We start from the raw sequence: 20,830 nt of genomic DNA on the forward strand, positions 1-20,830 counted from the left end.
GAAGGTAACAGCAGTATTTAAAATTCCATATTAGGGTTATGAAAGACATGGATCATGAACTAGAAAGTGTATATCTGGCTGTAGAGGAAAAGGACAAAGAACAATTCAAAATACTAAGATTAGAGGCTGTAAAGAAACAGCACAGGTTTGAGGAGCAAAAGAAACACCACAATAAGGGCAAAGACAAAATAGAATGTTGTCAGCATGCAGAGCATAGTGCAGGTTCAAGGATGCGGAAAAGGAAAAGCAGTACTGATGTACAATTGAACTGGTGGAGGAAGGCTATCAATGACCAGATTGATTAAGTGGAAAACCAGTTGACCCAGCCCAAAACTTCGCAAAACATCTTTACTAGAACTAATCTTATGCATTTTCTGGTGGTGGATGGAGACAACATAGATTTACTCCAGGAAGGGAGAAGCAGGGAAGGATACAGATGAACAAGTGGTAGGGAGCATATCAAATCAAAATCAAATCAACTTTTATTGTCATTGTTAGTGCACAAGTGCAGTACAACGAAATGTAGGCTTGCGGCTCCCGAGAGTGTACAATTTGGATTAGGACTTAAACATTTCAACATACATTTGTACATATATATTAGCATAAATATGACCATAATAAAGTGCATCGGCAGATGTGCAGGCTTTAGTGTTTATTTGTGGAGTTCAGTAGGATGACAGCCCTGGGAAAGAAGCTGTTCCTAAATCTGGTCGTACGGGTGCAAATGCATCTGTAGCGTCTTCCAGGGGTGAGGGAGTGGTAGGAAGGGGAAGCGATGGGGATGTGGGAGCAGACATCAAGCCTGGAAGCCACCCCCTTGGAGCTGCTTTTCTGTTGTCACCTTGTATTCCTCCTCAAAGTCTTCCCCCCATCCCCCAAACACAACCCAAATCCTATCTGTGGCCCTGGCTGGATCCTCCCAGTATCTGCGAACCAGATGTCACTCGCATTCCTTTCAGCCCCCGCCACCCCCACCCTCCACTAAAAGCAATCCCTCCACCTGGGTTTCTCTCCCCATAGCCCTGACTGGATCCTTCCAGTGACAATACCCTGCAGCTGCCAGTTGAAAATGTATCCCTCCGCCATCTGTGGGTCCCTTCCCTGCACGGCCAGTGCCCCACATCCTTCACCAGAAAATGCAGCCCATGCCCCTTGGCAGCTCTATTTCCTGCCATTCCACAGTATGCTATACACCGTTTCTCACCCGAAAGGAGAGAGAGGAAGCCAGTGAGAAAAGCCCAAGAGGAGGGAGAAGCAGTAACACAAAGGTGACAACTAAGTAAGAGATCGAGTATATGCAACAATTTACTGTGGGGCAATGACACGGGAGGTTCGCCAATTTGTTTTTTGAATTGTGATAATAATGTGCATGTGATTTTTTTTTTTTAATTGTAAATTTTTGCAGCTGTACACTACTGTTCAAGTTGAGAAACTGCAATCCTATAAGTTTTCCTCGGGACTATTGTGTTACAATTCAGGCCATTCTCCAAATGCTCTTTATTCATGTTCATTGCAAAAGGCAGATGCTTATGAACTGCAACTTAACCTGATGCATGAAATGACTGGGAATAGCATGCCTAAGGGTTAATAATCCACTCTTGAAATGCTGGGGTATATATATACACCATATATATCTGTACAGTCCTGACCTCTGATAGATGGAACAGATGATATAGTTTAAGGCTAAAACTACTAATCAAGTTTATAAATAGAGCAAGGTAAATCAGCAGTTCAAAATAGCAATACAGCACTTAACTTACTCTGATGATCTAAACTGTCTTCTAAAATTAGAATAATGAAGTGCATTTAATTCTCAGAGTCCTTTAAACTGATCTCATCTTTTGATGAGCTTTTTTGTAAGTACATTCCTCTATACTTAGAGTTCTGTTATAGTCATATTAAAAATACAGTTGAACAGAGTGAACTCAAGATATGGTGACAAGCTGTAGCTTATTACCTCAGATCAAAAGATCACTAGGCAACAAGTTTTAAAGCAGCCCCAGATTTTTTCCTCAACAGGCAGGTAAATAATTGTTTAATCAATTACAACTTGCAGGTGACACGTATGTGGGTTTTGAACCTTCTAACGATTGCCATTATAAATAGCTTAGTCCGCAGTGGCAACTTTAAAAATATTAATATTTCACAAGCCTGAGGTACCTGGCCCACTGCTGTGAACCTGATGAAGGACTGTTTATACACAACAACATAAACAGGGGCAGACTGATCTCTTTCATACTTCAATCTCAAATTCAGACGGGATGTATGTATTCACTCAGCCCCAGGACCACATGTGAGAACAAAGGATAGGTGAAATATTATCAGAAACAGCTGCTATGGCTTTCAATTTAAATATCCCAATAGTTAGGCCTAACTATGATTAAAATGAAAAGATACAAGATCAAAATATTTTATAATCTTAAGTAGAATGGAACCTCCTGTCATATTTTGATGAATATATGAACCTATATACCTCTTATAACATGACTTTTATTTTTACAGAATATATTTCACAACAAATGATCAATTGTAGATATGACATGGTGCTGCACTAATAATCAAGTCAACCCTATAGGGCCTGGCTGTGTCCAAATCTAATTTCATTCATCCAATTTTGATGGTCCACATATGCTGCAATGGCTTTTAGTTTACCAACCCCATTTGTATACTTACCCAAATGTTTGCCATTGTGAAACTGCAAACAATTAAAACCATATAACGTCCATGGTTGTGAAAAAGCCATGTTCCTGGTAAGTAACAGTTCCTAGTTGATGTGAGTCCATAATACAAAATTTGGCACCAGATCAGCAGCACCACTCAGAGGCCTTAAGAATGGCTGATGTGATAAATTAAAATATCACTCTGGCACATTATGGGGATGGCCTTCTGTGGTTGGGGTTAAGTCATATTGTTGGGCAGAGTACAAGGAAATCTCTCTGCACCTAATTTAACATATTTAGAAGAGCTTGATGGCAAAAAATTGGTTCCAAAAATGAAAACAAAAACCTTCCTCACTTTCATAAGCGCAAAAATGACACAAAAAATGAAGAAGAAATAGTGCTGCATGTTGCAGAAAGACAGATTATCTACCTGGCAGGAACTTCATTCTTCAAATAATTTGCATTCACCATACACATTAAAAGTACATCCTTGAATGGGGAAACATTGTGCTGATGGATATGAAATGTAATCAGGACATTTCAGATGGGCAATGCCACATGTGATCTCATCCTGTTGTGTTGTATAAAACCCTAAGGCAGGTCATTGAGCCACTTTGCTTTGGTCTTGAACTAAACTTAAATTAACCATTTAGTACTAACCCCTTTTTCCTCAAAAAACAATAAGGCTGATTCAGTGTTCCTGTGTGCCAGGAGAGGAGGTGTGCAGAGCTTTGCCATCTATAGCAGTGCTGTCCAATATGTTAGCCACTAGCCAGATGTGGATAATTGGGAATCCAGATGTAGCTCATTGCATTTTCTATCAGTAAATAAAAAATAATAGACATCGTTGTTGGGCATGTGATCTCAATACTCATATTTGCATGGTGTATGCAAGTGTATTTTAACCTTGATTGTTAAGTAAATATACACATGATGTACATTTACCTTGTGTGTATGGTGTTTTCTATTAAATATTAAAAACCTCTGATATATATCCTCTTAATAACTGTCTCTGTTCATGAAAAAAGCCCCAATTATTCAGGTCTTTTTTTCATTACTATAACCTCTTTCCCTGGTATCATCCTAATGAATCAACTCTTTCGATAGCTCCAAAATGTTTCCTAAAATGGGGTGCCCAGAACTGCACAAAACAGTCCAATTGTGGCCTAACTAATACCTTGTAGCAAATTCAACATCACCTCCTTGCTTTAAATTCAATGCTCCATGTATAAAATCCATGATCTCTTTGCCTTTTTGTGGCATTTTGTATCTGTACTTCCACCTTTAAATACCTATACTCCTAGATATATCTGTACCTCCACTCTATTAAGCATCTTACCATTTAGGGCATACTTCCTGTCAGACTTCTATTCCCCCCCAAAATACCGCTTCTCTTTCCTGAACTGCATCTACCATCAATGTGCTCACTATATTAATCTGTGTGTGTCTCCTTACAATCTCTTGCATTTGCCCTTACAGATTGTCATGCTCTCTAACTTATTAGCAAAGTTCTTAATATCCTTGTTATGAGAATGTCCAAATCACTTATATAACTGGGAAACAAAAGTGGCTCTGTCATAGATCCCTGGGAACATATCTGCCAATCTGCACAATCTGCCAATCCGAAATGCATTAATTTACTACTACCCTGCTTTCTGTCCTCTACCCATCCTTTTATCTATGCAGCTACATTCTCTTTAATACAATGTGGAATTAATTTTAAAGTGGCATCTTATCAAATACCTTTTACATAACCTTCACTGCATTCTCTTAATCTACTCTGGGCTTTCCTCAAAAATTTCTATTCAATTATCAACTACGACCCGCCCTTTACAAATCCATGCCGCCTTTGATTAGCCCATACCTTTATAAGTGGTTACTAATTCCATCCTGTACTATGGACTCTAGGGCCTAGAAATTGGGTATAGCCCCACTTGAGGCGTTAGAACTGGCGCTGCGCAAAGTTTATAGCCAGACGAAACTTATCGCTGCCTGGCGAGATATTGGGTTGCATCGCCCCCAAAGGGGATTGAGGCGCGAACTCAGACGTTGCACAGGGCTCCTAAGGCGCAAAAGTTCAGGCGCTACCCAATATCGGCGCGGACGGGCGCAGCGCAGGTGATCTCAATTACCGGAAACCACGAGACTTTCAGGCGCCGGCCGGCTCTTAAAGGGGTGGGTCAGTCAGCCTGAGCTGCCACACTCAACGCCCTGTAGGCCTCAGAATCGGCGCTCGCCCTTCTCTGGCGCAAGAAACTTGGTGAGGATGGAGAAGGTGAGACAGAGAGCAGAGCGCTTCAGCACTGAGGCTCTGGACCAGTTGGTGTCTGCAGTGGAGCGCCGTCGAGATGTTCTGTATCCTGACAATGGCAAGAGGCCGAATCAAAAGGCTTACCGGCGATCTTGGAGGGAGGTTTCTCTGAGGGTCAACTCCAGCAGCATGGCGACCAGGACCCCTGTTCAGTGCAGGAAGAAATTCAACGACCTCACTCGGGTCGTTAGGGTGAGTGTTGGTTATGCAAACTTCTGATTCCCTCCATCTGCACCTGACTTCGAGCACCCTGTTGCCATGATGCCCCAATGGCCATCTGTCAGCAAGCACCCATGGCCCTTTCTGGGCACACACATGGACATTTCACTCAAGGCCACATGTAAGGGCTCTTGCGCCATGGGGGGCATGCGATGATCTCTCAAGGCCTCATGTAAGGGCTCTTGCACCATGGGGGGCATGCGATGATGTCTCAAGGCCTCATGTAAGGGCTCTTGCACCATGGGGGGCATGAGATGATCTCTCAAGGCATCATGTTACAGAACTTCCCCTTCTTTCCCCTGCAGTCCAAGCTGGCGGCGAGGCGAAAGGACCAGACTCGAACCGGTGGCGGGCCTCCACAAGTCGTCACTCTGACGGATCTCGAGGAGAAAGTGCACCAGATTCTTGGAGGACGTCTGTCTGGTCCTGTTACCACTGCAGCTGCCGACCCCATTTCCGACAGCGAGGGTAAGGCTCTTTCCTTTTTCAGCTGTTTCCTTCCACTTGGTCCCCCCGCCAGCATGCTTCCTCAGTGTGCAGCCATGTCAGAGCCTTGCCGCAATCTGGCATGCCTTTCCGCCAACCTGTCCTTTTGCTAAAGCCACTCTTCCACCCCCCTGCTTTCAGATGATGCATCACCAACTCGGGCTCAACGCCCTGAAGCTGCCAGTGCCAGTGCCTCCGGAGGCGAGGATCAGGAGGAAGCCGGACCGTCCGTTCCAATCTCAGGGGAGCATACACATCTACAGACTGGGGATAGTAGCTCCCTGGAGGGGAGGGGGGGGGGCTCTGAGGATCAGCCAGTTGCCGGAACAAGCGGCATGCAGCAACGCAAGGGAGGTAGGCAAGTTCGGCCACCGTCTCCCCGGAGGGCAAGGCAGGTAGTGATGACTGCTGCACAGAGTGCAGAGGAGGTGCGTCGCCTGGCTGAAATGAGCACCCAGGCCCGGCTCAGGCACACTGAGCTGATGGCTGCAGTGGGGAGGATGCCTCAGTCAATAGATACACTGGCAAAGAGTGTGTTGGACTTCGGGGCAACAATGGAGAGGACTCTCCAGGGCTTCGGGGCAACAATGGACAGGACTCTCGAGGGCTTCGGGGCAGCAATGGAGAAGACTGTCCAGGGCTTCGGACCAACAATGGAGAGGACTGTCCAGGGCTTCGAGGCCGCTATGGAAAGGACTGTTCAGGGCTTCGGACAATCCCTGGAAAGGTCTGTCCAGGGCTTGTCCGAGGCAGTGGAGTGGTCGGCACCGGCCTTGTCCGAAGCAATGGAAAGAACTGTCCAGGGCTTCTCCGAAGCACTGGCACCTGGCTCACAGGTCCTCACTGCTGCCACGCAGTCACTTGCCGGCCTCGTCCACACCCAGATTGAGGCAACGCGAACTCTCACTGCAGCCACCCTATCTGCATCAGCTAGGATCACCCCGGGCCCTTCCAGTCCCATACAAGGCCAGGAATCAGTGGAGCATGCGATTGTGGCGGATGAGCCGAGCCGGTCCCCTCAGAGAGCCAGTGTGTCGTCCGACCATGGTGCAGGTGTCCTCTCTCAGCAGGTGACCATTGTACATGCCAGCGCTGGTACGTCTGCAGTGCAGCTGCCACCACCTGCAGGGCACACTGCTTCCAGCCATGCTCAGATCAAGCATCCTGCATCCGCACCCTCCAAGCCCAGAGGTCGGCCAGGCCGTCCCTCAGGGGCTTCTGCGCTTCCAGACAGTCAGCAGGCATCCCCCAGCCTTCACCCCGCCACTGGGGTTCAATTACGTAGGAGCAGCAGGGAGGGAAGGGGCCGTCCGCAAAAGAGAAGTCGTTCTCCATCAAGGGGCCAGCAGTAGAGGGAGGTGCTGAGACGTTTCCTTGGCCAAATTCAAGGACACCCTCACCTGTTGTAATTGTTGGAAATGGTTTGTTTAGTTTTGCGGCTTTGCTGAAGAGTTAACTGTTATTTTGTTAGTTATGGTTTCTGTTGACATGACGTTGTTTTGCTGTAATGAAAGACTTTTGTGACAATAAAGAGAAGTTTTAATGTGCTATGGTGCACGTCACTAATTACAGTGATGCTGGCCTTCAGAGGCTTTCAAACATCCAAAGTGCGCAGGAGTAAAGACACTCATCATTCCGCCAGAGGGGCCTCGAAACGAGTCCTCATGAGCCTCTGACGGATGGCCCTTCCACTTTCAGGAGCCCTTCCATCTTCCTCCTCCTCCTCCTCCTCCTCTTCCTCCTCCGCCTGCTCTTCCTCCTCCTCCTCCTCGACCGCCTGCTCTGCTGGTCATTGAGGGACAGCTGGAATTGACTGGGTGCATCGAACCGCCAAGTTGTGGAGCATGCAGCAGACGACGACGATGTGACCCACTTGCTCCGGCGAGTACTGCAGGGCTCCCCCCGAATGGTCAAGACATCGGAAACGCTTTTTGAGCACACCAATAGTGTGCTCTACAATGTTCCTGGTCGCCTGATGGCTGCAGTTGAACAGCTCTTCTGCTGGGGTGGCGGACACACGGAGCGGTGTCATCAGCCATGGGCAGAGAGGATAGCCCTTGTCCCCAATAAGCCAGCCTCGTGGTCGAGCCGGCCCCTCAAAAAGGTCACAAACTGAGGTCTACCGCAAGATAAAGGCATCGTGGCTGCTCCCTGGGAATTGGGCGTTGACTGCCATGATGATTTGGCGGTGGTCACAGACCAGCTGCACGTTGAGGGAGTGGAACCCCTTGCGGCTGCGGAAGTCCTCAGGATTCTGGAATGGCGCCCTCAAAGCCACGTGTGTACAGTCAATCGCCCCCTGCACCATGGGGAAGTCCGCAATAGCAGCGAAGCCGTGCGCGCGCTCCGTCTGCTTCTCCAGGGTCAGTGGGAAGGTGATGAATTTACGCCTTCGCCTATAAAGGGCAGCTGTAACTTGCCGGATGCAACAGTGGACTGCAACCTGAGAGATATTCGCAATGTCCCCAATGGCTGACTGAAAGGATCCGTTGCCATAAAAATTGAGGGCAGCAGTCAGTTTAGCGGCCACCGACAGAGAGGTCCTGCACCATAGACGCGGCTGCAGATCCTCAGCAAGCAGGTGGCACAGCTCAGTAACAACGTCCCTCCCGATTCGGAGCCTTCGCACACACTGCTCCTCCGACATGTCAAGGTATGACACCTGCTGCCTAAAGACCCTCGCAGCATACCCTCGGATTGGCTGACCTCCATTGCCCCTCCTCCTTCTGGCCAATCCCGGCCCTCTCTCCCGCCGTCTCTCTGCCCCTTCAGTGTTCGCCCATGAGGCGGTCGCCCTCCAAAGCATCTCCCATTCCAATGCCAGTTGGTCTAAAGGCTGTTAGGTCTAGTGCTCCAACTGCTCCGGACAGGTTTGAAGGTCCCAAGTACTCTAATGCTAAATTCCAAAAACTCTGCTCCACAGGAGCTCACCAACTCTCTCCACCAACGATCGCAATGAACAGGCCAAGTGGCTGAAGCTTCTATACTAGAGCTGTCCCCTTTAAATAGTGCCCCCCGACTCCGAGAAGGGCCTGCTAACGCTCCTTCGAACTGTCACTAATAGCGCTAGGCGTAAAGGTTCCGGGCGCCACCCACTATCCGCTCAGGCGCCCCTAAAAGGCGTTGCACACTGAAATGACGTCATGATCTGCTTGCGCTCGCGGGCGCGCGCAAACACTTAGCGCAGGCGTTAAATGTATAGTCAATATGGGAGTTGTCGCTATCTTCATTGCGCCCACCCCAACATTGGGTAACGCCCCAATTCTCGGTCTCTTCAGGCGCTAACCGCTGGCGCAAACAACCGAATTTCTAGGCCTAGAAGTTTACCCATGACCAAGTTAGTACTAATTGACCAATAATTTCCTGTCTTATTCCTTTCTTTTTTTTGGAACAGGAGTTTGAGCATATGCCACCCTCTAATCCTTTTGAACAATTCCAGTTTCCAAAGATTTAAAAAAATATGGTTAAAGCCTCTGGTATCTCATCCCCCAACCTCCTACTGATTGGGATAACTGCCACCTGGGCCTGACAACATTTCTATTTTGAGTATGATCAACTTTTTAAGTAGTGCTCTTTTAAATATTTATCCAAGTATTCACCTACATGATGCACTGCACATTGTTGCACACTAGCTTCTCATCCAGCGCGTGCAAGCCCTTCCTGTTCATGTATACTCCGGGGTCTTGAATTTGAGCATCCAAGGCTATGTATGCGCAGTCGTTGACGCTCTGCAGGTGGGGAATGTTTTCAATCTTGGCAAAACCTGGAGCCCTGTCTTCCTGCTTCATAGCTTCCACAGGGAAGGAGATTAGGTCATTTGCTCTGTCAAAGAGCGCATTCATCATCTGCTTGAGGCAGGCATGCACAGCAGATTGACTAATGTCATCTGCTGCAGCTTGGAATGCCCCCAAGACACAAAAATGCAGGGACACAGTCACTTTCAGAGCCACAGGCAAGGTCAAACATGACCTGTTGCTGGGCTGCAGCTGTTGCTATAGCAGGTGACATAGCTCTGTGATGGCCTCCCTGGTAAAGCGGAGCTTCTGCATAGTGTTCCCCACTACACTACAGGAAATAAGTTCTTAGTCTGAACACTAGTGAAGTAAGGCCTCTTGCTTTCACTCTCAGCAGTTGCAGGCCTGTGGATTCTTGTTTGCTGCTCCTCCTCCTCTGCCAGTCACAATGCCATCCCAATCACCATACCAACAAGAAGTTTTGTTAGAGGTCCCATGTCAAAATTCCATTGTAGACTCAGCCAAATAATTTTTTTTGCCGTTTAATTTCAGCTACAAAAAATCAAAACAGCAAAAGTATTATGCTCGGCAAATCCATGCATTGTTGTGAAAAGGCTGAGGTTGAACCAGACTTTGCAGTAGCTGGATGGTCGAGTGTCGCAGTTTCTTCAAAAAAAAATCTTACTTTTCATAGCCTTTTTGGTTATAGCACACTGATACTTTAAGCAGATTCCACCAGTTCCCAAAAAATCTTTCCCAAGCAATAACTACTGCTTGGCTTTTCAGTGATATTCACACACAGAATTAGAATAGCTCTTATTAATCTAATCAACTCACTGATTGTCTTGTTCAGGGATTTCCTTACATATTATCTGGGAAGGCTGCCAGATTTGCTGCTACTTCCGCGACTCCTCCACAGAGAAAATATCCGAGAGGGAGAAACCTCTAATAAAAATAGTGCGGGTTAGAGTCATATCAAGGCATGTAGAGATGGGTTAACCATTTGCCATTGTGGGAGGTTGAGCGTTCAACCATGGGAAGTCCATGGGATTAATAGGGCACTGGCAGCATGGATACGGAATTGGCTACGAGACAGAAAGCAGAGAGTAGTGGTGAACTGTTGATTTTCAGACTGGTAGCAAGTATACAGTGGTGTTCCCCAAGGGTCAGTATTAGGACCACTGCTCTTTTGATATATATCAATGACCTGGACGGGTATTGGGGCATAATTTCAAAGTTTGCAGATGATACAAAACTTGGAAATGTAATAAATAGTGAGGAGGATAGTAGCAGACTTTAGGAGTAGCAGACTTTAGGAGGAAGTCTAATAATGAGTTAAAAAAGAGCAGTGGAGGGAGACAAGGGATGCTGCACTGCACGACATCCAGAAACCAGTATCCCTAGAGGTCCTCTTACCTGTACTGAACCAAGGATGGGTGCCTGTGAAGGTTTCTGTTGAGTCTGTGTTTCCAAATGTAGTTATGCTGAATAACTGGACACAGACTACAGAAATAATTAAACAGGTCTTTAGTAATTGAGGGTCAGGGCTGAACTAGAATACACTTTGCTCCACAGGGTTTATATACCGGTGTGGTCACCACCGGTACTACAATGTACAGGAGCCATCAAAAAGTAGTCCATCACCTTAAGGTATCCTCTTAAGGTGGTACAGGTTACATACACTACAGTTTCGCCTTCTAAAAGACAATGTCACATTAGTTATGCCACATGCTGCAAGTAGAACTGCAGCATAATTTCACTTTTAACTTCTATGGCACGGGGTCGTTCCAGACAGTCTTTGGGAACATCTGTACAACTCACTTTCAACCAGCAGCACACCATCATGCAAGTGAATGCTTTCTTCCCTTGGAGCTGCCACATGCTTTTATCTTAAGGCAGCCTATTGTAGCTACATTCCGTAACCCAATCTCTAGGCGACTCAACAGGGATCAAGGTTTTCCTTTACAGCTATGGCTGATCACACATTTGTTCTTTCCCAGGACTCCCGTTTTTCCTTATACTAATCTTTAATTTTCCTTTCTCAGACAATGGCCCAGAAATTCGGGTCGGGGGCTTCCTGCGGGGGCAAGCCCCCGACCTGCACTTACCTTGCGCGCCTGCAGTTGAGCTCTGGGCTCCCGTGGAATTCTGCTCCGGGGCCTGGCCCAGTGCATGCAAGAAACCGGCACTTCCATTGGGTCTACGGGTGAGTACCCCGTGCGTACTCACCCGTAGAGACCCGAATTTCTGGGCCAATCTTTAAAATCAGAATTAACAACAGAAAATGCTGGAAAAACTCAGCAGGTCAGGCAACATCTGTGGAGAGAAATTTGAGTTGACGTTTCGGGTCGAACCCTTCTTCAAAACTGGAAAGAAAAGATAGATCAGAGGCAGGGCTGCGATCGGACAAAAGAATAAAAGAAACAAAAGTAAAAGAGACAATAAAAGGTATTAGAAGCTAGACGAGATGGTCATAGGCTGAGATTAGGTGTAAAGTGTACTGGCAGGGCAAGAGATAGCTGCCAGGTGTGAGAGAGAAACAAAAGGAAAGGGGGGGGGGGGGGGGAGGAATGGAAAAATTACAAGAAAAAATAAAATAGGGGCCGAGGTTATGATCCGAAATTGTTGAACTCGATATTGAGTCCGGAAGGCTGCAGAGTGCCTAATCGGAAGATGAGGTGCTGTTCCTCGAGTTTACGTTGAGCTTCCATGGAACAATACAAAAGGCCAAGGACGGTGAGGTCCGAATGGGAATGGAGCGGTGAATTAAAATGACAGGCGACCGGAAGCTCGGGGTCACCCTTATGGACTGAATGGAGGTGTTCCGCAAAGCGGTCACCCAATCTGCGTTTGGTCTCCCCAATGTAGAGGAGACCGCATCAGAATGCCTTTTCTTTATCTCTAATAGTTTTTATTACCTTTTCTGTCATCCAAGCCTACTTTGATTACTATCTATTCTGTCAACTCCTAATTATACATTTTGTCACTACCCTCTCCATTACTTTTTAAAGTCTATTCCACTTAGCCACTCTTTGATAGCCCCGTTTGATTCTTATTTTACATGTGTGCACATTATTAGGTTGCATTCCATTTTTGTGGTGGAAGCAGAATGCAGGATTAAATATTTTCAATTTTGCAAGTGACATTTTTTCCCCCCCAGCATCTTCAATTAAGAACTAAATAAAAAGTGATGCACCAACATATTGCACCAGAGAGTGGTAAGATGCAGGTTTGTGTTCATCATCTTCAATGTTCTGCATTTCTAATCGTAGTCTTGATGCCATAGGGACACACTGAAGAGAGGCTAGGAAGCTCCAGGAGAGTTGTTCCTAGTTCACTGAGACACATTTGAACTCCCCTGTTTCAAAGCAGCATTGGAAGAAGCATAGGAGCAGATCGCTAATCAAAAGCATGATACAGTCTTTGCCTATGTAATGGCTTTATCCATAGCATAAGTAAAAAAGAACTTATATTTATATAATGCATTTCATGACCCAAGGATGTGCTAAAGCACTTTACTGCCAATTAAGTACTTTTGAAGTGTAGTCACTGATGTAATGTAGGGAAACGCAGCAGCCAATTTGCACACAGCAAGGACCCACAAACAGTAATGAGATAATGACCAGATAATCTGTTTTTGATGGCATTAATTGAGAATATATATTGGCTAGGACACTGGGAGAACTCCCACGCTCTTTGCCGAATAGTGCCATGAGATCTTTTACACCCATAAGAGGGCAAACAGGCCATCAGTTTAATGTCTCATCCGAAAGAACACTTCTGACAGCATAGATTATGTGCTCAAGTCTATGGAGTGGTGTTTGTACCTACAAACTTCTGATTCAGAAGTAAAAATGTAACCACTGAACCAAGGCTGACATTTATAACCCACTATCATATCACATCCCATTGATCATATTTGCTGATATTTAACTTGCTTACCTGGTGTAAACATGGTTTACTGGGTCAACAGATGTGTTCCACTAATTAGGTATAACATGTGCCACCCAGATTATACTGGTTGCTCGGTCTTCCTCTGAAACTCACCACAGTGCACACATGTGCTATTGTTAAAGGTGATGTTTTGAATCAGTGCACACATGTGCTATTGTTAAAGGTGATGTGAATCAGTGCACACATGTGCTATTGTTAAAGGTGATGTGAATCAGTGCACACATGTGCTATTGTTAAAGGTGATGTTTTGAATCAGTGCACACATGTGCTATTGTTAAAGGTGATGTTTTGAATCAGTGCACACATGTGCTATTGTTAAAGGTGATGTTTTGAATCAGTGCACACATGTGCTATTGTTAAAGGTGATGTTTTGAATCAGTGCACACATGTGCTATTGTTAAAGGTGATGTTTTGAATCAGTGCACACATGTGCTATTGTTAAAGGTGATGTTTTGAATCAGTGCACACATGCTATTGTTAAAGGTGATGTTTTGAATCAGTGCACACGTGCTATTGTTAAAGGTGATGTTTTGAATCAGTGCACACATGTGCTATTGTTAAAGGTGATGTTTTGAATCAGTGCACACATGTGCTATTGTTAAAGGTGATGTTTTGAATCAGTGCACACATGTGCTATTGTTAAAGGTGATGTTTTGAATCAGTGCACACATGTGCTATTGTTAAAGGTGATGTTTTGAATCAGTGCACACATGTGCTATTGTTAAAGGTGATGTTTTGAATCAGGGAAGAAGTCAGAATGCTCAGTATGCTTGGCCAGTATAACATGGCTGGCACAACTGGACAGTACTAAATAGCACTGCTTCTGTGGCTAGTAATCACAACTAGTAAAATATAATGGTAATTTACAAACTAGAAGTTAGGTCACATTAGCACCATTCTTAATCGAATATAGCAGGAGACAAATTAACAAAAAAAAATCAATTATTTTATCTTTTACTCCTAGAATGTTAGTCACATAGGCGAAACAAAATCATATATCCCATAGTTTACAAATTCTACCATGCTTTAAGTAGCAAAGTCACGCATGTTAAACATATACAATTTTAAGTCGAAAGTACCGAAAGGTACCAAGGTTATCGATTTGCGGTAGAAGTACTATTGCCTTTATACAGTAGCCAATTCACTTGCAGACCCACATTTTTACAAATATATACACACAACCATACAGATTGTAAATGAACATTCGTTGTAATTTAATGCCAATTTCATCTAGACTAAATAGCCTAATTCTGATTATCTGCTGTTCTATTTTCAATTAACCCTTTCATTTCAAATCTGATTTTACTTTTTTTTAATTATTTGTTGGCACTCACATTGCTGCTGAGCTTGTTCGTTTTCTTCATTGGAAGTGACCCATCGACAGGAAAGCTCGCAATGGCATTCTTCTTAATGCTCTGAAAAATTAATTTTTAAAAAGTACTAATTAACAATTTGAATTATTCAAATACCAATGTTGCCTGGTTCAGCATCAGGACTTAGTTTAGCTGTCGAAACAAGGTTTATCCCAAATTGAGTGCCAGGTTAAGGTCAAAGTGAATTATAAAGAAGGAAGGTTTGTTAGTTAAAACAAATAGAATGGGTTAACCATCTTCAAAAACACAAAATTGCACACACTTCTTGCAAGAAGTTTTCCACTAAAACAAAAACAATTTCATCCAATCCTGCATATAACTTGTAACTGCAACATTGTACATCTGCTTCAGTGTTATGAAACCCATCCTACGCAAATAAACATACAACTGAAAAGCAAATGAGATGAATAGCAATCTATGCTAAAACTGAACAATACCTTTCGCTTAAACTGAACAAATCCAATCACATAAACAACAATTAATCAGGACATGTGCTACAAATTACATTACACTTGTGTGGAATGGGCACCAGGATGTAACATTAGAAAGGGGAAATAAATTGCTCAAAGGATTGGGAGAGGCAGAAAGCACTAAAGTAAGAAATAGTAAGTTATTAGGTGGGGTCAAACTAAGAGAGAATACAGGATGGTCTAAGATGGGTTTACAGTGTATGTATGTGAACGCATGAAGCGTAGTAAACAAGGTAAGTGAGCTGCAGGCACAAACAGCCACAAGGGAATATGCTATTGGGGCAATAACTGAGACCTGGCTCAAAAAAGGGCAGGATGGTTATTAAATATTCCTGGTTATAAGGTGTTCAGGAAAGATAGGGAAGGAAAGATAGGAGGTGGTGTGGCAGTATTGGTCAAGGAGAATGCTACAGTGCTGGAGAGGGTGGATGTCCTGGAGGGGTCAAGGACAGAATCTTTATGGCTAGAGGTAAGAAATAATAGAGGTGCCATTACACTACTAGGTGTATTCTATAGACCACCAAATAGTGGTAAAGATATGGAGGAGCAAATTTGCTGAGAAATTACAGAGAGGTGCAAGAACTATTGAGTAGTGATAATGGGGGACTTCAACTATCCTAATATAGACTGGGATCATAATAGTGTTAAGCGCAGAGAAGGGGAAGAATTTCTGAAGTGGGTTCAGGAGAACTTTCTTGATCAGTATGTTTCCGGCCCGAAGTGGGAGGAGGCATTGCTGGATCTGGTTCTGGGGAATGAAATGGGTCAAGTAGAGCAAGTGTCAGTAGGTGAACATTTAGGGAACAGTGATCATAGTACCATAAGGTTTAGATTAGCTATGGAAAAGGACAGGGAGCAATCTAGAGTAAAAATGTTTAACTGGGGAAAAGCCAATTTCAGTGGGATGAGAACGGATCTGGCCTGGGTAAACTGGAATCCAAGATTGGCAGGCAAAACTGTAATGGAACAATGGGCTACCTTTAAAGAGGAAATAGTTCAGGTACATTCCCACTAGGGGGAAAGGCAGGGCGATTAAAGTCAGGGCTCCCTGGATGATGAAACAGATATAGAGAATATGAAGAAGCAGAGAAAGAGTGTGTATGACAGATGTCAGGTTGCAAATACATCTGAGAATCAGGCTATATATAGAAAGGTCAGAGGAGAAGTGAAAAAGAAAATAAGAGGGGCAAAGAGAGGGTATGAGAATAGAATGGCAGCCAACATAAAAGGTAAATCAAAAGTCTTCTACAGGCATATAAATAGCAAAAAGGTAGTAAGAGGAGGGGTGGGACCAATTAGGGACCAAAAAGGAGACCTATGCATGGAGGCAGAGGGTATGGCTGAGTTACTAAATGAGTGCTTTACATCTGTCTTCACCAAGGAAGAGGATGCTGCCATAGACATAGTGAAGGAGGAGGTAGTGGAGACACTTGATAGGATAAAAATTGATAAAGAAAAGGTATTAGAAAGGCTGGCTGTAGTTAAAGTAGATAAGTCACCAGGAGCGGAAATCGCCGAGGTACTGCCCATAATATTCCAATCCTCCATAGATACGGAGGTGGTGCCAGAAGACTGGAGAACTGCAAATGTTACACCATTGTTCAAAAAAGGGTGTAAAGATAAACCCAGCAACTACAGGCCAGACAGTTTAATCTCGTTAGTGGGGACGTTTTTAGAAACAGTCACTTGGATCGGTGTGGGTTAATTAAAGGAAGCCAGCATGGATTTGTTAAAGGCAAATCGTGTTTAACCAACTTGATCGAGTTTTTTGATGAGGTAACAGAGAGGGTTGATGAGGGTAATGCGGTTGACATAGTGTACATGGATTTCCAAAAGGCATTCGACAAAGTGCCACATAATAGGCTTGCCAGCAAAGTTGAAACCCATGGAATAAAAAAGGGACAGTGGCAACATGGATACAAAATTGGCTAAGTGACAGGAAACAGAGAGTATTGGTAAATGGTTGTTTTTCAGGCTGGAGGAAGGTATACAATGGTGTTCCCCAGGGGTCGGTTCTAGGACCACTGCTTTTCTTGATATATATTTTTGACTTGGACGTGGGTGTACAGGGCACAATTTCAAAATTTGCAGATGACACAAAACTTGGAAGTATAGTGAACAGTGAGGAGGAGTGTGATAGACTTCGGGAAGACTAGGCAGGCTGGTGAAATGGGCAGACACGTGGCAGATGAAATTTAACACAGCAAAGTGAGAAGTGATACATTTTGGTAGAAAGAATGAGGAGAGGACACATAAACTAAATGGTACAATCCTAAAGGGGGTGCATGAACAGAGAGACCTAGGGGTATGTGTGCACAAATCGTTGAAGGTGGCAGGGCAGGTTCAGAAAGCAGTTAAAAAGGCTTATGGGATCCTGGGCTTCATGAATAGAGGTACAGAGTACAAAAGCGTGGAAATTATGATGAACCTGTATAAAACACTGGTTCGTCCCCAACTGGAGAACTGTGTCCAATTCTGGGCACCACACTTTAGGAAGGATGTGAAGGCCTTGGAGAAGGTGCAGAAAAGATTGAGAGAATGATTCTAGGAATGAGGGACTTCAGTTACGTTGATAGACTGGAGAAGCTGGAGCTGTTTCCTTGGAGCAGAGAAGACTGAGAAGATTTGATAGGGGTGTTCAAAATCATGAGGGGTCTGGACAGAGTAGATCAAGAGAAACTGTTCCCATTGGCAGAAGGGTCGAGAACCAGAGGACACAGATTTGAGGTAATTGGCAAAAGAACCAAAGGCGACGTAAGAAAAAACTTTTTTACGGAGCGAGTGGTTAAGATCTGGAATGCACTGCCTGAAAGGGTGGTGGAGGCAGACTCAATCTTATCTTTGAAAAGGGAGTTGGATAAGTATCTGAAGGAAAAAAATTTGCAGGGCTACGGAGAAAGGGCAGGGGAGTGGGGCTAGCTGAGAGTCGGCATGGGCTCAACGGGCCAAATGGCCTTCTTCCCTGCTGTACCCATTCTATGATTCTATGAACTCATTCATGTAATATAAGCTGCACCTCATCAGTCTCATCTGATTAATTTCATGACATCAGTAACAATTACTATGTTGTTCTTTACTCATAATCACAGCCCCACACACTCAGTGAAAGAAAAACGATTTAGATCGCATTGCTGCTCAATCAGATTTGTTATGAGATAGTTCACACTACAGATTGTTGTACTTAGCAAAGTTCTTGTACACTGATTCGCAGCAGTACCACCGGGGCAAAAAGCATCGCTTGGGCACAGCACAGAAAGGAAAATCCAGTGCTGCAGATTGCTCGCCAATTATAGAATCCACCATATTTTCCTTCTATTAATTTCAACAGAAGGAAAATCAGTTGGGTTCTGTTATCGGGATGTCATCCTGCTTGCTGCGCTCTGCCTAGGTAATGCTTAATGGCCAAATGGTAAAGACAGAAACCTACCCCATAGCTCCTTCCAAGAAAGTAAAGAATTGTTTGCATCTCATCATGTCTCTCACAAATGTCTCAATGCACAGTGATCTATTCACATGCAATTAATTACTTTGAAACGTAGAGACTGTTGTGCTTGGAGCCAGTGCTATATGCGCTATTCATTGGCTGCACATCTCTCAGGGAAGTGGGCTTAAAGGTAGCCAGCACCTCTTAAAGAGGAGGTGCATTCTGGCTGCAAAACCTGTACTGTGATTTCTGGAACAAATGGCTGAAGGAGGGAGAAAGCAAACAAAGGTTCTCTGATGTGGCACTAAAGGCCTTGGTGCAAGCAGTGGAGAGAAGGAATATTCTTTTTTCCCCAGGGGTAGGAAGCCCTCCATGCATCTGATGATGAGCCAGTGGGAGGACAACGCTGAGGATGTCAATGCCACAAGCATTGCCACAAGAACATGGCTGTAGAGCTGAAAAAAAAATCAGTGATCTGACTCGAGTGGTCAAGGTAAGAACCCTCTAAAATACTTTCTCATTACAGCAGCATCACTCGCAGCCTCTTTACAGCACTCTCATTGTCTTCCCCCACTACCCTGCACAGTCCGGCAATCACTGCATCAGAATTCACTAAGCATTCTTCTCCTCATCCTCACACACTCAGTACTATTACAAACTTCACTTATCCACAACTTAAATAGCGATTCTACCATGACAGCCACATTCTTCTTAATTGTAGCATCTCGACTGTCATACCAGTTAAGATCCGCGAACCCAGCCCTGAACAAAGATCATACCTCCACAGCTCAGTTTTACTCCAGCTATGCATTTACCCAGAGGCATCTAGGGATGTGGAGGGTGCAATGCAAGCTCATTCATTCTTCTTCTACAAATTGCATTTTTGATAAAATTCCATTAAAAACTGTACCTGTTTAGAATGAGTGCAGGGCTGGTTATCACCAGTGTCAGTTTCTTTGGAACTATCCGAGATACCATTGCTACTGGTAGGACCCTCTCCGCCTTCCTGGCTAGTCTGCATACTCTGAAAAATACTGTTTGGTGCAGAACTATTTGTAATTGATCCTTCTTCATCTCCATCCAGGTCATCCCTCCACTGTTTCATCATTTCAAGCACATTTGGTGGCCTTTGTGTGGCTGTAGTGTCACCCTGGAATTCAAGGACTAGATTCAGAGATTTGGGAACACAGCAAATTAAAACATGAACAGTCACTGTCCTTTGTAGCTGAAGACCGACATGTGAACATGCTTCGCAGATTTGAAAATTTGCCATTCTTGGGTATACTTTGAGTTCACAGATAAAATTGTACTTCCTGTAAAATTCGGCACATAGACCCACTCTTTAACACTGCTTTTTTGCTACCTGCAAACGTGGGGGACCAGTTAAAAAAAAATTCTCTCTGTGTGATCAAATAATCAATTTCAAAGCATTTTTGCAAGACTCAGAGAGCCCTCACTGATGAATAAGCCACATCTTCATTACATAAAAACCTAAAGGTGGAACATAATTACTAGATTTTCTTGCAAGTACAGATTTGTGCTGTGAATATTGTTTTTTTTTTATTTGTTTAAGGGATGTGGGCGTCGCTGGCAAGGCCAGCATTTATTGCCCATCCCTAGTTGCCCTTGAGAAGGTGGTGGTGAGCCGCCTTCTTGAACTGCTGCAGTCCGTGTGCAATATTTTTAGTGATATTTTTTAAAAAGCAGCTGCATTGGTATACAGGAAACTCTTTGGTATCCGGCACCGATGGGACCGGCGTGTTGCTGGTTGATCAAAAATTCCGGATGACTGAGAGGGTTATCTACCGAGGCTATTTTTAACAAAGAAAAATAAAAAAATCAAGAAATGTGCAGTATACAATAATTGGGTACTCACCTACAGAATGTTGTGTTAAATGGATGGTGGAAGGTGCTTGATTAAGTACAGTACTGCCAGTTGAGGGTAATGCAATGCAATGACTACCAGCAGCGTGGGAGACACACAGTACCCCTGTAAAATGGCGGATCAGAAGAGACTACCGGCAGCGCGGGAGAGTCAGACTCCTGTTACAGGGGTATTGAGGTGTTCCGACTTCCGACAGCGCCAAGAAGCCGAGTAGTGGCAGTTTGGAGAACTAACCCCACTGACTAACTCGACCACCACGGGAGACTCAGACTCGGCAACATTGCCGGTTATTGAGGTGTTGTTTTCGGAGTGAG

At 44.5% G+C, this 20,830-nt stretch overlaps 1 protein-coding gene across 15 annotated transcripts in view; it reads right to left on the bottom strand.

The window, feature by feature from the left end:
• Positions 1-20,830, bottom strand: part of stk33 (serine/threonine kinase 33) — a 219,042-nt gene that overhangs the window by 9,299 nt on the left and 188,913 nt on the right. For all 15 annotated transcript variants that reach the window (XM_086007935.1, XM_086007928.1, XM_086007925.1 and 12 more), the window contains 2 exons: positions 19,542-19,781; positions 14,699-14,779 (listed from right to left, as the gene is read on the bottom strand). In XM_086007935.1, the coding sequence (XP_085864061.1) occupies positions 14,699-14,779; positions 19,542-19,781 (321 nt within the window). The remainder of the gene's footprint in view (positions 1-14,698; positions 14,780-19,541; positions 19,782-20,830) is intronic.

This window comes from Somniosus microcephalus, chromosome 15 (assembly GCF_052327205.1).
Source record: "Somniosus microcephalus isolate GS21.2 chromosome 15, FLI_Smic_1.0, whole genome shotgun sequence".
Classification (NCBI taxonomy): domain Eukaryota; kingdom Metazoa; phylum Chordata; class Chondrichthyes; order Squaliformes; family Somniosidae; genus Somniosus; species Somniosus microcephalus.